Below are 17,543 nucleotides of genomic sequence, written 5' to 3' on the forward strand. Positions count from 1 at the left end.
GTTGGTGTTTTTTTCCCCCATTATTTAAGCACTGCTTCCAGCCAAGAGTGATGCCATAAATCCCCTATAGCTGCAGAAAAGGCTAACATTGTTATCTTTTTACAAAAAAACAGCTAAACATGAGAGGTTTTTGGACAAAGTTGGTGTTCTTCATTCTTTAAGCACCGGTTTGAGCACCGTTTAAGCACCGGCACCGTTTCAAAAGTACCGGTTTGGTACTGGTATCGGATAAAACCTAAACGATACCCATCCCTAGTGCTTGGAAGCTATGGCCACTTGGATTAGATTATCTTCTATTTCAGGGTGAGCCTCAAACACACTAACAGCATTTTTGTTTTGCTTTTGTTGGACATCAACCATAAAATTTATGTTGAACGGTCAGCGTTTTGACACAACTTCCAGGAAGAGATCTAAAAGTAGCGGGAGCGTTAATGCTAGAAGCAGTTGAAAGGTGCACAGTTAGATGAAGTGGAATCGAATTTGATATGGGTTTGTAGTTTTGTGCCCCTCAGCCTACAGAATCTACTGAAAATCTCAGATGAATTTGAATCTCAGTGACCTTGACCTCAAGGTCAAGTTTCCTCAAAATCTTGTGAGACGTTAGTGCAGAAGTCATCTGTGCTATGATGAGATCTGTTATGTTTTACTTTCATATTTACTGTAGAATAAATGGCTACCTGAAAATGGTATCATTCCAAGAAATGGCTGAAAATGTTTGGGTTAAAAAAATAATATTAATAAGATTTTATTAAAAGGGTAATGAGACTGGTAAGCACTATGTCCAGCGAAGACACGAATAACAATAGAAATAAAGGAGCTAAATTCCAGTAAACGAGAAAAACACCCATATTGCAGCCTTATGGAGACACACAACAACACAGTAGGCCTGCTCTAACAGTGTACGTGAAAGATACTCATACTGAACCCATACAGTTATAATCCAGCTGCAGCTCACTGATTATATGCTGTGTACGTAACATAATTTAAAAAGGGGAAACCGGTTTGTGTGTTAACAGTTCTGGTATGATGAGTCTCTGTGCTGATTCGTTCACATACAGGTGGAACAGCTGCAAGCAGAATAAGCAAGGAGCCAACAACTGCACCCCCAACCCGAACCAGACCCCATCACCCGAGGGGGAGAAGCTACACAGTGACAGCGGCATTTCTGTGGACAGCCAGAGTCTGCAGGAGCAGCAGGGCCAGAATCAGGCACAAACAGGTTAAAACTCATCCACAGTATAACGACACAGGGGCCGCTGTCATAGCGCTGAGAAACACGATAGCCCTCATTTATCAAACTAATGTGCTTAAACTGGGTGTAAACATATGACAAGTCTGATGGACAGCAAACCAGAAATTTGGGTTTCAGGGCAAGTACATAAACCGTAGGCTGCACCCTAAACAGTGTCAACCTTATGTTTCTTACGAAAAGAGGCCCACCCTCCCCTCTCTCAGGAAAACTTACTTACTGTAGCAAATCGGCAGGAGAGGATTACAACAGTGATGAAGCCTTCAGACCTTCAGTGTTATTTTAGCAGATCAGGTCCTGAAAAACCTGTTTATATTTGGAAAAACACAATTAGAAGTAGATTTGATATCTTAAAGTGTAATCTGTAGTATTGGGACCAATGATGGATTCTTTTCTTGTAGTTCATGCAAAGCAGTTACTTAAAATGTTAATGTTCACTTCTTGTAAGGCGCACCCATAGCCTGCACAGGCTTATTCAGTTTAGAAGCAGGTCTCTCTTGTAAATGAGACATTGAGTCTCAGTGAGATTACCTGAACAAATAAAGGTTAAATGAAAATAAAAAATAAATAGAGCTTAATTAAAAATCAGCCAAGGAAACCATGTGATCTATTTTTAAATCACATAGAGGTGAACAGCTGAAGGCATCAACTCTGTTAGTCCCATTCTCATAAGTGGAATATCTCTGAGTACATTTCTTTGACCCTGTAAAGAACCATGAGATAATTGCCGTAATAATTTTATTTTATTTTTTTACACTGGATTGTTTATTGAACCTTCCGACAATAAAAAAAAAAAAAAATCATTTAGAATTTTTGTTTGTATTATAATTACTAAATCTTGCATTTTTTGTGCATTTTTGAGGGGGAAATATCACATTGATGATGTAGAGGTCTCAGAACCTCACAAGAACTAATGTATCAAATATGATATGTGTCGCATTACAAGGTTAAATTCGAAATAAAGTTTGCTTTCTATAGTTTGTATGCAGACTGTGCAGTATTTGTCAGATTCACCTTTAATGGGCATTAAATGAAGAAATGCTTCTTGTTCTGAACTTATTCACCTTGCTCTTATATGTCATGGTTTTGGGACTCATCACTTGGACCTGTGCAGTAATAATTCTTTCAATCAGGGATTTGACGGATGAGGATGAACTAATTATCATATGGTGTTCAAAGATCAAAATCATCAAAGCCTCACAAAACTTTCAAAATCATAAGAAATTTTACACAAAAAGCTCATAGAAAAAAAATGAAGTGATGTCAGAGTGTCATCATAATGTTTTCTGTTCTATTCAACACCATACACTATGTCAGTCTGGCTGTACAAACTGCAGTTTGGCTGCCAGTAAAGGCATGAAACCATAAATAAGTCATTTTAGTTTGGCAAGCTCTGGGAATTTTATTAATGAGGCACTCCTGAGATATTGTAGGGCAATGAATTTACTTAAACCGCAAAAGCCATCTGAAATATACAGACCACTTTTATAAATATTAAAGAGTGAAGTCCCTTGCTGACAGAGTTATTATTGCACAGGACAAAGTGATGAGTCCTAAAACCATGATCTGTCAGAGCAAGGTGAATAAGTTGGGAACAAGAAGCATTTTCTTCATTTAATGGCCATTAAAAGTGAATCAGAGCTTGTTGTTTGACACTGATATTGACAAAGAATGTACTGTCTGCATAAAAACTATATTTAGAAAGTAATCCGATTAGTAATGATGACTCACAGTCCTGTAGTTATTTGTGCACAGCTGCCATCGCTCTGTGGATCACATCAAGTGAATAAAATATTTTCTTTGTTCAATAAGATATTATGCTGTTATCTATGTGCTTAAACTTAAATAAAAATGCATAATTGTGTTTGTTTTTTTCCTTTTGCAGTCGTCAACATCGATGAAGAGCCTTGTTTGCTTCTTCCCCTCCACACCAGAGAGAAAGTGGAGAAGCTGCTGTTTAGGGCTGCGGACGGAGAAGACTGCGACCACATGCACGACAGCGACTGGAGCAGCTTGGCGGCTCTTCTCGGATACGAGGAGGAGCGGATCGCGACCTTCCAGCAGGAAGAGCATCCGGTCTGCGCCCTCCTGTCTGACTGGGCGGGAAAGGACTGTGCCAGCATCGAAGCTCTGTGCACGGCGCTGCGCAAAATCAATCGTGAAGACGTCGCTCAGAGCCTGGTGCTCAGCCCAAGTGCCGCTAAAACAACAGCCACTTCTGTAGTGTGATTTTTGTTTATTTTTAAAGCTCAACAGTGATTTCACATGTTAACACCTGAACCTTAAAATATTCCTCTGTGGCCTCCTATTCCTCTATGCTATATTCACTTATGAAGCTACCAATCACAGTGATGATCCAGTGCTGTGAATCCTGAAAAATCATGTCAAATTAAGGGATAATACAGGGAATCAGACAAACACTGACAGATAGATATCGCTATGTGAAACCAAATCTGCATTTATCCACAAAATATACAGCAAATTTGCAAAGAAAGAAGCTTAAAAAACAAATGTTTGTAATTACTCCACTGGATATCTACCTGCCTGAAGTTAAGGTGTTTTTAAATCTTGACTCTTATTCTTTCTCCAGTTTGGTCCTCTGCATCTTTAATATTATCTTCATCCAGCCATTGCTACCCTTTCATAAGTCTGTGTTGTACTTTCCCATCTCTGCTACCAAAGATTTTCCTGAGACACTAACTCACAAGTTATATTGTTTTAATGCCATGTTTAAGTACACTGTTTAAATTTAAGTTGACAAATGGCTTGAACCTGTTACTCCTACTGGACGAGGCCTGCATACCACTGAATGTCTGGATCTTTGCAAATGTGACAACCTGAGGAAGTGAGGTTTGGACACATTTTAAATGAACTTGTTCTCTTTCCAAAAAAAAGGAAGGAAAAAAAAAACAACTTTTACCGTCCTTTTAAATATTTGTATTAGATCTAAGAGATGGAGCAGTAGCGTTTATCTCAGTGTCAGCTTCATCTTAATCGGCTTCTGGACTCCTTTTTCCCCCCAGCAAGTGCTAACTGCCTGGACTTTGCCAGCCAGGCTGACTGTGGGGCCAGGTCACTGATGGAGGCAACGTGACTCCAGCCTGTGTGCTCAGACCTGTCTACATAACAGAAACTCAGAGACAGACTCCATGCTGACCCAGAAAAGGGAAAGACGTGGAATTCAAAACACAAGTAACAACCATGTATACAATATGTAGATATGCAGGCAAATGCACACGCCAGATATAGACATACTTGAAATAGATACCCAAATACAGTATCTAGGTTTGCATGCATGTAGTGTACATATACACACACAAACGCATACACAGTTAGCTCATGTATGCATTTACAGTCTTTTTCATAGTACAGGACACAGAAATGATCAGATCCTGCCATATATGGTATGGAACAGTGTGACAAAGGGACCATATACTGTTTGTTGTCATTAATAGTAGCCAATATTAGATATCTGTGTGCCTAATTATGTTAACAATTATATGATTTGTAATTTGCGCTGTAGATAATGAAATACTACATTAACAGTAAACAGCATGCACAAAGTAGCAACTCATTGTCAGCCAGTTATCCGGTAAATAAACTGCTGTAAATGATTAGGAAGCAAAAGAAAAATGACAGGATTTTCAATTTTTTCTCTTAATTTCTCAGGGTGTCTCATTTAACTGTGATATTACATGAATATTTGATTTGTTATAGCACCCTACAACTAACAAAAACACAAAGGAGACTGTGTTTATCCAGAGCAATGATTCTTGCGACTGACAATCCTTCAAACAGACTAATAAGACAGAGAAAGAAAAAAAGAAGAGGGGTGTCTAGTTTCTTCTTTGTTTGGGAACAATGACCTCCAGATAAAAGGCAAGTCAGTGGAGACACAAGTTGAAGGATGTGGGATGAATTCAGACAAGGGCAAGTGGAAAAGTTTTGGATTACTTAAATGTAAAGGGGAAACCCAGGAATCGGCAGTTGCATTAATTAGACTGTTTAATTGTAAGCATGCATTCATCTCTTCAGTGCATTATGTGCTCTCTGTATTGTGTTTGGTTCTGCCAGCTTGGTTAGGATTTATCAAAACATATTAAATTTTGTGTTTATGTTGACATTTAAAGCTTCAACTCTTTGGATTTTTTTTCATTGGAAAATTTTTGAAGGATTAATTAGCTTGCTACATAAAATCCTCGTCCTCACCAACCTCAGTTGCTACTGAGTACAGATTGTCACTAATCGCTAGCATACTGAGCTTCATGCTGTAGTGTTACTTTAAATGAAGGTATTCTCATTACTCTGTAAGGGTTGTTGTATTTAATTCTCAAATAACAACTGTACATGGTATTATATTTCTGTTTTTGTCCTATAGATTGTAGCACTTAAATGTGTAATTATTAGTCCAGGCGGCTAATGTGATTTTTGCTTTTAGCTATACTGTATTTTTTTGTAACTTGTAAATATTATTTTTATTGATTTCAATTGTAAATAATTTGTCTTTTTCTACATTTTATCTTAGTTAAAGCCTGGAAGTGGCCACTGTATAATACTTGTATGTGAACAGGACTATATTACAATTCTAGGGCTGTTGACAAAAGGAACAAAAGAACAGCCACGCCTCATTAAGGCAGTTAACAAATTATTCAGTTCTACTAACATAAAGAAAAAGACTAAATTCAATCTACATTTCATATGGTTCAGGATTAAACAGATTCTAATGCTCCAGTTAGACACCCAGCCAAGTAACCCTTAGGTTAAAGCATAATTAAAATAATAAGCTGCAATATCATTCAAAAGATTAGATTTTAGGGACACTAAAGAAACAATACTAAAACGAAACAATGATATAACATTTTTATCCCCTTTCTTGCTAAGAATTAGATGCCATGAGCAATACAATGGGTGTTACTATATGGAATGTAATAAATGAAGCTACAAAGACTGGAACAAGTATTGCCTCTGGGAAAACCTAAAAATAACTACATTCATTGTTGCAGGAGGTTGTGCACCATACCGCTTCAGCTATTATCTTTAGACAGAACTAGACCAGTCAAGCCAAGCTCCTTCAATTTCTATCACACATTTAGAAACAAACTTTTCGTGTTTTCAATTCAATGGAAATAGAAAGAGAGAAATGCAAAACAAGCTAGCTGTTCCAGTTCATGCTAAGCCACTGGTTCTTAGACTGGCAGCCAAGGTATCCACCACATACAGTGAACACATTAAAATGCAACAAATACAAAGTCAAACAATGTCACATGATATACAATATAGCTGTACACATACCTACAAAAGGAAAAAAAACATCAGTGGCGGGAAAACGTCCACGTCTGCGTCTACACATTCCTATTGATGGTTTTAAATTTTACATAAGCTGCATGTTTGTTTGTTTAACTTTAGGCCTTTCTGCAAATTGAACAAAGTGTAGTTGAAATACTGTCTAGAAAAATAAACGTGGCTAATGGTAATCTAGGGTACTTTTTTTGTTATTGATTATACTTGTGAGCTAAGCTAGCTGCCTGCTAAGCTAAATCAGCTGTCTGCTAGCTGTAAAAAGATGAGAGTATTTTGCCTTCCTAAAACATTTAACGGATTATTTAATTAAAAACCATTCTTCCTAAATAAGTCTTTAATCGATTATATGTAATTATCAGTTATATATAATCGGTTAATAATCTGTTATATTAACCACTAACCGATAGTTGTACCAATATTCATAAATACTATTACATGTGTATATATGATATACTATTGCACTGCATAGGTTATATATCATAAAGGCACATCTTTCAAGGGGGGAACTAGGCTGATAGAGTGATTTAAGCCTCATTTGTCTTGAATGTCTTAAAAATTTGCACCAGCTCATTTACTAATGTGAGAGTTAAAGCTCTTTGCCTAAAACTTTACAAGCTTTCCTGACCAGTAACAAAATGTTTCACACGAAACTGTCAATATAAACTTTGCTCTGGTAAATTAAGTATTTTTCTTCTTGGAAACTGCAGGAACCAGAGCACTTGAAAAACTGTAGGGCCTCTTCTCTGCTTTGGTTTTATGATGCTTAAGGGGATTGTTTTTGGTTTAATAGTTTTGCTCAATGATATCCACCACAATAGAATGACCTTCCTTGAAAGCTCTTTCTTCATTGTACCAAAGGATGGTAAACACAATAAAATGTATGTGTGTCCTTCTATCAGAAGCTACAATTGAATATGGATGCTTTTCCCTGAATAATATTTGTTGATTCTGAGGGCTAAAAGTAACCATGAAATGAGGGTTGTGCGTAAAAGGCTTTCTTTTGAGGGTAAATCCCTGGTAATGTAGCTCATAGTGACTCATAGCAGAACCAGGACTGAGCTGTACACATCTGAAAATCACTGTTCCTTGTATACGAATACATATACTGCTCTGTACTTAATGTGAATTTGCTAAAAACCTACTGCAGACAAGCAGTAAAACCAATAATAAAGCTTTTAAAGGCACTCATCTTCTGTATTGATCCAACAACACACAAACACAAATATGCACATTAGAAATTAGATGTACTCAATTAAATAAATAATTATCTGAATATATAGGACAATTATTATTTTTTGTATTTATTTAATCATATGGGTTGATAATTTCATAAATATGCTTTTAAGTGGCATAGTCTACTTTCTATTTTTCTCTGTCTTTAAATTTGCATGAGCAAACAGTATAGTACTTAAAGCTTTTGGTAATACTTTTTAGACTTTAGTGCTCATATTTATGTATCTTAACGATTTTAGAATGGTTAGATCTTGGAAAAGCAATGTATTGTTTTGCATTTTGTCCCAAGGAGAAGGCCTGTGCATTTTTTCTCCAGTGCCACGTCCTTCTGATATGTAACTCAAGCCAAATGAGACAGACTGATTGCTGGAGGCTTTAACAGTTTCAGCACAATGAGCAATAAGTGCTCAGAGGGGACTAAAAAGGGGGCAAACAAAGTCTGCACTAGTTCCTTCATCAAACTGACAGCATGAATTATGAGGGTTGTGTGTGGTCAGTGCAGAAATGGTAACGTGGTACTATCATAATAGAAACCGTCAGCCTGTCAACACAACTGGACTTACTGGTGAGTGATACAACAGAATAATGGTGCATGAAACGACACATGCTAGTACACTGGTTCTCACTGACTTTATGCCACTATGGACTTAACTCAGTGGTAGTGTTACAAGTGTGAAAATATTGTGATGGATTAGTGTAGCTTATGGTTAAAATGAATTGTTTTTGTTGGAATTCATGCATTGTATGTGTTGGAAAACATCTATTAGATTTCTATAGACTATAACAGAACAGAACATAACAGGCGTGATAGCTATCTGATATAATAAATAGAACAAAATGAAAAATGCAGCTAAATCTACAGTGACATATTACTATATACACAATGATACATGGGCATATGCATCATTTCTGCACTGTATGAAAAGCTGTTTGAACACCTGGTTATGTGTAGAGATGCACAGATGTTGCAACGCCACAGGATTTTTTGAGGTAGAATTGTGAGTTGTTAAGAATAATCCTATACATAGTATATGTGACGAATTAAATCAGTTCTGAAAGTATTTGGACAAAGATACAGTTGATAGTTTTGCCTCTATACTGTACACCATCACAGTGGATTTCAAATCAAACAATCATCATGCAATTGAGGCACAGACTCAGCTTTAACTCATTTTCAGACACACAAAAGTAAGTGAACAATAGACTGATAAGCAGTTTCATGAGATGAGGCCATTGTTGTTTCATGACAAATTAATCTGATAAAAGATCTGGACTCGATTGCAAGTGTTGAACTTGACTGCTTTCCACTAGAACTCTCACTATAGGGTCTGAAGAAATATCTGTGAAATTGAAGGAGGCCATCAATAGGCTGAAAGCCCCAAATAAACCTATGATAGAGATTAAAATTTTAATCAGAGTTAGGTCAACTTTACGAATGGACAAATCAATACCGTGGTACATTCTTAAAAAGAATGATTGCCCTGACCAACTCAGCTGGACTAATTGGTCTGGAGGACCACAGATGAAAACTAAAGTGCATTTTCACAAAATTATCTCCATAGTTAAGAACAACTTCTCACCATCTAACAAAGTCAAGGATATACTGAAGGAGGTGGGTGTATCAGTGCTGAAGTCTGCAATCAAGTGATTGCAGAAGGTCGTCAAGAAGGTCACCAAATACTGACAACAAACCACTGGTTTGCCAGAAAACATCTAAAATAACCTACCCAGTTCTGAAAAAAATATTTTCACAGATGAAGCCAAGATTAACTTACATCAGAATAATTGAAAGGGAAAAGTATGGAAAAGTAAATAAACACCTTGTGATCTGACAAATATCACATCATCTGTCAAACATGCTAAGACCAATGTTATGCTATGGGCATTAGGAACCAGGCCATTGATTGAATGTTGATTGATTATTGATGTTAAATGATTATTTCTTCAGTGGAAAGAATCTTGTGTTAATTTAGCGAAATGCCACAAAACTGATCAGGCGGCACTTCTTAGACCAAAGCGTATTGTGAAATCATTTCAAACATGAATGCAGAGAGAGTCATAGAAAAGCAGCAGTAATGTATCTAATATAACATATAATAAATAACAAAGAATTTAAATGTAAAAAAAACTGCACTACTTATATTCTATGTATATTACATACATCAGAAAAGACAAACCTGCTCCCTGATATTTCCTATCCAATCAACATTGAATGTAATAGTCTTTAATCTTTGTATTTGTTCCTTCCAGTTTAATCTGTTTCTTCTTATTCAGATCACAAGGGGCATGGGCAGGTTCTGAGACATCACCCAGTATCAGTTTCTAAGTGAACCGTGGTTCAAATGGAAAACACATTGCCGTCTAACTGCTGCTAACCTCCAGTGAGTCGTTAGGAATGCTCCATGTGTGAAGAGAACCATGTGTACAAATGTGACATGTGGTGGTGAAAGGGGATAAGCATGTTGTGTTTTGGTGACTGCTTGAATTTGGGCTGCATGCTTAGTGGACAAAAAAATCTGTTCTCAGTGAGCAACTCTTGACTCTGCAGAGATCCCCCTACTTACAAGTGTTTATGGGTATGTGCATGTTTAATATCATCAAGTACACAATCAGATGCTGAGAAAAAAATAGAAGGAAAAAGATCAAGAAGAGAAATGACTTCCCAAACTGAGGTTGATCAGTGATATTTAGTAATGTCTGTGTCATATGTTTCTGAGCATTTAATAAACAAAAATCTATATTATGCCTGGGTAAAAAAAATCTAAATGACAAAGCTGTTTTCTATACCTTCTTCGGGGGATATGTTAAAAAGATTAATCAAAAATACACGCTTATAACTGACTTACAAGAATTAGCAAACACAGAGTACTAATAATTGAATTAAAGAGTGGGAACAGTAAGAAAGTAATGATTTCCACGCTATATATCTCCTTGCTGTACTGGTAACTGGGCTAATTTATAGCATGTTAATGACAGCTATATGGCTGCTCTCAGAATAACATGCTTATTTACTCTACAAATCACTTCTGGAAAAAATTGAGAATGTGGAAACAGGACTCCCTTAGGATAGGCCGGAAATGTGAGCCTCTGAAACCTTTGCAATGAAAATAAATAAAAGCATGACAAATAGTAATAGCTGAAGAACCATATGCCACATCTCAGTGGAAGTAAGATGGAAAATAGAGAAGAGAAAAAAAGATAAATTATAGTCATTTAATTTACTTAAAAACTTTATTTTCTTTTCATCGAGTTTCAGATGACATGGCTCAAAGAGTTGGCAGTTCTTGTAACCGGAAGGTTGCCGGTTCGAGCCCCGGCTCGGACAGTCTCGGTCATTGTGACCTTGGGCAAGACACTTCACCTGCCGCCTACTGGTGATGGGCAGAAGGGCCGATGGCGCGATATGGCAGCCTCGCTTCTGTCAGTCTGCCCCAGGGTAGCTGTGGCTACAACTGTAGCTTGTCTCCACCAGTGTGTGAATGTGAGAGTGAATGAATAGTGGAATTTTAAAGTGCTTTGAGGGCCCCGAAAAGCGCTTTATAAATGCAATCCATTATTAATTTCTTCTTTTAAGTAGAAAGAAAACCTTACCATTGGTCACTTGGGAAAAATATGTGTTTTCCAACCACTTGATGGAAACCTTCTGATTGGTCTGGTTGCAAGCAAATCACCAGTGGTTGTGCATAATTTGGATGAAAGACACTTATTGTCTACAAACACTTGGCAATTACTCTCCAAGCAACAGTAAAAATACAAACTACATGCAACCTCCAGGAACCACCCACCAACCAGTCGGGGAGTACATATTTTTCCTCCAGACCAGTTCTTGCATCACATATACAAACATATGGCAAACAACTCTTGAGCAATATGCGCATGCGATGCCTCTATTAGACCAGAAGTCTTTTTGCAACCACAGGTACTGACCCCCAGCTTCACTTTCCCAACCCAATGGCGACATCCATCTTTTATCCTGTCTATGGGTGAAACGACCTCAGCAGGAAATAAAAAAGGTGGCAAAACAGACAAAAACAGGAATAAAATCAATTATGCCCAAGAAATGCAATGTTTAAAATAAGGAAAGGAGTACAAATTGAGCGAAATAGGAAGAAACAGGAAAAGAAAAATCCACACAAGAAATAGGCTGGGAAGTATACACTTGAAATAAAATGTTAATGATTAATACCATAAACTAAAACTATGACTTGCTATTAAAAAAAGTTTATAGAAGTCGACGATTAATACTTTCTGCTGAAACAGTTTCACTCATTAAAAAATATGGTTGGTAAAATAAAAAGACATATTTACACAGTGAATGCTTAACCTTTTCATAAAACACTGTGAGCAATATTTAACTACCAGCTGCTTCTGGGACTTGCTCAGCATGAATATGGCTGTTCACTGTGCTGCCTCTCAGTTTGTATTATGTCTGAGTGTTAATACAGTAACTACACCATAAGGCCTGGAAAATTCACAATCAGTTTCATTGGTTTTACACAGATATACTAGACTGCCGAAAATACTTGACCCCAATCTTGTAACCTCTATGCTTCGTGTGCCTCTTACATCTTCGTGCAGTGCTCTCTGGAAAAAAAACAGAAAAAGCAGCTACTGAGGTGAGGTCAATTTATGAGGTGAGGTCAAGGGTCAAAAGCATTTTCATCTTTATGACAGAGTGAAGAGCATCTCACTGAGGAATTCTGAAGACACGAGTGATGATATAACGGCTGACTGTAGCGGCTCCGCAGATTTCTCCAGATGAGTGCACACGTGTTCTCTTTGGTCACAGTCGACTGTAACAGGAGATCAAACACAAGGTGCAGCTTTGAAAGTAACAAAACGCTTGTACTGGGTGGAACAGCAGAAGGGAGGTGACTGATCTACTCTGAGGTCAAAGGTTAATGTCTTGACATGGAAATCGAAGTGGAGTGGGGTTTTGTCTTTCTTTTTTTAGATACGAATAGGCGTGAACTTGAGGGTCTGTTTGAGCTCGTGTAGTGTTTTGTAAATATTACATGAAAGGATGGACAAGGTGGGTTTCAGATGCAATACTCGTAACAGCTCAAATGGTTTTGAATCGTTTTATTTCCTCTGATCTTACCAAAACATTTAGTTTTTTATGAGGAAGATAAACCAAAGTGCACCGCAACAAAATGTCTTATTAAACTGGCAGGTTAAAGGGGAAATGAAACGCTACACATATAAAGGCTAAATTACATCACAGAGCCCTGCTCTCAAAAACTGAAACAGATGTAAGTGTCTGTGAAGCTGGATTTAAGAAATAAGTCCTTAAAGTTTAAGTTATAAAAGCATCTTTAGTCAGAACGTGACGTCATGTGATTGGTTATAATAATGGATTGCATTTATATAGCACTTATTCAAGAAACCTCAAAGCGCTTTACAATTCCACTATTCACTCACTCTCACATTCACACACTGGTGAAGGCAAGCTACATTTGTAGCCACAGCTGCCCAGGGGCAGACTGACAGAAGCGAGGCTGCCATATCGCACCATCGGCCCCTCTGGCCATCACCAGTAGGCGAAGGTGTCTTGCCCAAGGACACAATGACCGAGACTGTCCAAGCCGGGGCTCGAACCGGCAACCTTCCGATTACAAGACGAACTGCGAACTCTTTGAGCCACAATCACAATATATTGGTCACTTTGTGACACATGTATGCAGATCTGGCAATTTATGATGATTTGACAAGACAGCGGCTCCGAGGAAGAGATGACATGTTTTGGAGACCTTTTTTTCCTCACATCATCTCACTGACTGGATTACTTGATATTAGAAGTGAGGACAAGTGAAGACCAAATATAAGTGAATTAGAGTGTAACATGGGGTGGTTTTGGTTTTTTTTGTTTTTTTTTTTGGGGGGGGGGGGGGGGGGGGTGTCCCCTGTGGACAAGCTGATGGATGTTAGGATTTCCACTTGTGTTCAGTAAGATATATATATATTATATATCTTATATACATTATATATCTTATATATATATTTATATTTTTGGTGTGGTGTAACCTGTGATCTTGTGAGCTGTTTGGTTGTTGGGAAAAGAGAAAATATTTTATTACATAAAATAGCTCTGATTGCATTATGCAAACACCTGCTTTGCAAGTGATTGCCATCCCATACACCCAGCATGGTGAGGAAACGCTGGTTTGGTGCAATCCAGCTTGTTGGCCTGGTGACTCAAGCAGGCTCTCCTTCACAGAGTCCTCATTAAGCGCTAACAGTTGGATTTTCCTGTTTGAGTGCAGCTAGCCAAACAGCCAATTACTGCTAAAGAGACAGACAGTGAAAGTGGAAAGTATATTCAAGGTGTCTTAACTAAAACTCATTTTTGAAGCCGGGGGGAGCACAAAAGTGGTCCCCTTAAACTAATTTTTCAGTTTTAGTGTTGTTATTTCCCTCTGAGTTATTGATTCTGTCACTAGCTAGCTAACATAAACTAATGTAAGTCTGTTAGCGGCAACCAAACATCCAACCACATGACGCCAAGACGGCGCTAAACATGTTTTTCAAGCTTAAACTTTAAGCACTTATTTCTTAAGTCCAGCTTCACAGACAGTTACAGCTTGTCTGTTTTTGAGAGCAGGGCTAAATGATGCAAATTAGCCTTTATGTGTGTAGCATTTCACATCCCCTTTAACTCTACCTAATGTTTTACTTAACTACTTAAATCTAATCTAACTGTAAGTCCGTCCTGTGTGAGACAGCATTTCTTAGGGATCTCACTCAGTCTTCCACTGTGTTTACACTTGAATGTTCAGAGGGGACCATGTAACCCACTGCTTTTACAAGCTGTCCATCTATAAAAATGAAGTGCTGTGGTTTCCCACTCTGTTCTATTATTCTGCTCTTCTTCCTCCTCTCCCACCTGCCCTGTGTTTGCTGGAACAGAGAGTCGGGCCCTGCCAGCAACCCACACAATTAAGTGAGGAGTGATGAAATTATGCCTTAGTTGCAAGAAAATGGAAGGATGAGGGGATGGAGAGGCAAAGTGGGAAGGAGGGAGAGTCCATTCTGTTTTCCTCTGGGAACAAGGGAAATTCTATTAGGCCCATAATAGAGCCATTTTTCACCTCCTTCCACATCAGTCTATTATACAATTCCTCCTCCAGTCCTTTCCTTTCTGTCTTTCCTCTCTATAAACAATACAGCATCTCCTTTCTTTAGAGTTCCCTGGAAACCCCTTCTCTTTTCTCTGAACTCTACTCCTGTCAGTTTGCTCATCAATCTCACTGAAAAGTCCATCTCTGAATATTAATATTTGTGGTGTTTGGAAATCCATTAAAAAGGCATCAAGTACACTCAGCTCCTGTTAACTTTTTCTGAGGTCAAACAGAACTTTGTTGACTGAGAGGCTGTAAAATGTCTGCGGCCTTGAAGCAAGTGATAAATCTTAAAAGCGGGAACACGCATTAACTTTAATTGTCCACAGTCATTCCACGTTCATTTAATCATAAAGCCCAGCTGAAAGTGACAAAATAACGAGCACTAACACAATCCAAAGTCTTTCAGAAACTCTTAACTGGGGAGGTATTCCTTGAAGCGGCTTTGTGGCGAATTGAAAGGGGTTTATTTGTTTGTCACGTAAATTCATGGAAAACATAGTTAAAACATTACGGGTTTAATCCCGTTTTGTGTAAGGCCACATATGCTCAACGTTTTTATTTGTGCCACACTGTGCAATTAGAAACTGGTTTGAAAGAGGAAATCTGTCTATTGGTCGCTGTAACAAAAAAACATCAGCCACAGGCAGAGCGCATTGTTCAGAGAGCTGTCTAGCCTAATCAGACATTCATGTGAATATTTTGTACGTTTCCTCCCTTTGGTTCATTTGTTAATGCTTTCTGACAAGTGAGTCATTGAACCAACAGAGCCTTCATGTCACAACGGAAAAATGATCTGCAGCGCAGTAACAATTGCAACGTGGCACCCGAGTTCTCGACCTACAGGTGCAGGTGCCCTGGTTTATTGATGGCAATACTGTACACTATCTGCACATTTCAATGAAGAATGACTTTAATACTTTCAACTACTAAATGTAAAATGAATCATATTATGAAGATACCGTGAGTGCTGTAGAAGAGAAACCAGTCTGAACATGTGGAAGCTTTCCAAATATTTTTCAAGTGCCTTTTTATAGATTGTTTAGATAGATTTTGATTGATAACGCACAGTGTTTTCTTTATGTTGGACAATATTGCTGAAATTGTTACCTGCCATTATTGCTCTTAAGGATTCTGAGTACATCAACCATTTTAGGGATTTTACTGCAGCTTTGTGCCATCATTCCTTACATGCACGTGTGTCACAGGTTACACACAATGGACGTTTTTTGCGTAGGGGCAGATCTGACCAGTAAAGATTTCAGTAGTTTTTAGCTGTCACTAGAGGAGATAACTTGAGAAGGAAAGATAGCATAGCTCTCTATAAGACGTCTTGTATCAACTGTGTGTCATACACTTGTGAGGGTTTAAGCACATTTAAAGGTTGATATTTCAGCAGTATTTATGGCACAAAGAGAAAGTCCAGATTCCAGCTGTAAAAACTCCAGATTTTCCTTTTTTGTTGGTCCTTAAATTCTTGTTCTGTCAAACAAAGAAGAAGACTTGATCAGGATTTTATTCAGACTGTTACAGTTTTGTAATGCAGAAACACGACAAACATAAAAGAACTGGTCATGGCTTCAGCTGGCACAGTTTGAGAGAGGTTCACAGTTAGCCTTGCAGCCACCAAAGATAGCTTGGGACACATTTGGGACACTATCACAATATTAGGACGGTCATCTTATAATGTGAGACCTAAATGTAAGTAAACAATGAGAATGCTGCACGAAATGATGGGAAAAAAAAACCCTAAAAAGCCCAGACAAAATAAAAAAAGGTATAATGTGCAGAAATACATGGAAGATGAAAAAGAAAAAGTAGAAAAAAAGTTATATTTTTTATTTTTTTTAAGTTGGCTGTGTTTGTATGACAACTTTTTCAGCTAATTTCATTGTGGCACCAAGGAGAACAGATAGGTATTACAACAGAACAACATAACCCACATTTCAGTGAAGGTTACATACATGCATACATACCTGCTGAAATATTACAGTCTGCAGGGCCATTAAAGCAAATTATTGAATTGGAGAAATTACATGAGGTCCAAGGTTTTCCATAGACTTCTATAGAATGGGAAGTACCGACATGTATCGCCCCCCGTTGCTTATTATAAGGTAACGATAGGTAATTACTATGTGATTCTTGCATCTGTAAGAAAGAAAATGAATGCAACAAAATTAGCACACATTATATCTTTTTGGCCAAAACCTGCTAACCAAGTGGTATGAAACTACAGGAAACTGGATTCAGCTCTGTGAAATCTGATTCGTCCTCAGAATAGCCAATGACAAGCAGCGATGTCCTACACTTCATACAATACACAAGCTTCAGTTTCATTCCAAGCCAGCCGTGTCTGCAGTGAATGCAGGTATAGAGTGATGGTCATGATGTCACATTGATATGGTTTCTAAATAAAGGAGTGATGTAACATTGCACTGTGGATGTGGGGAAAAAAAGGCACAGGAACAGATTATTGTACTCCAAAAGATAATACAGATCTCTAGTATAACATAGACCTTTCTCACATTTATCTAGACATCCCAGAAAGAGAAACAGCCTGTGGGTTTTGGTACTTCATCCCTGTGCTTATATCCCATGAAGATATTGATACTAACCTTAATAGAAGCTAGTGAATCAAGAAA

General features: G+C 37.9%; 1 protein-coding gene across 1 annotated transcript in view; it reads left to right on the top strand.

Moving 5' to 3' along the window:
• Positions 1 to 7,734, top strand: part of ngfrb (nerve growth factor receptor b) — a 39,775-nt gene extending 32,041 nt beyond the window's left edge. Inside the window, exons 5-6 of the mRNA XM_084937731.1 lie at positions 1,059 to 1,219; positions 3,135 to 7,734. Coding sequence (XP_084793857.1) covers positions 1,059 to 1,219; positions 3,135 to 3,478 — 505 coding nt within the window. The 3' untranslated portion in view covers positions 3,479 to 7,734. The remainder of the gene's footprint in view (positions 1 to 1,058; positions 1,220 to 3,134) is intronic.
• Positions 7,735 to 17,543: the final 9,809 nt, after the last annotated feature.

Source organism: Perissodus microlepis, chromosome 8, assembly GCF_051167445.1.
Source record: "Perissodus microlepis isolate ML-2025 ecotype Zambia chromosome 8, ASM5116744v1, whole genome shotgun sequence".
Lineage (NCBI taxonomy): Eukaryota > Metazoa > Chordata > Actinopteri > Cichliformes > Cichlidae > Perissodus > Perissodus microlepis.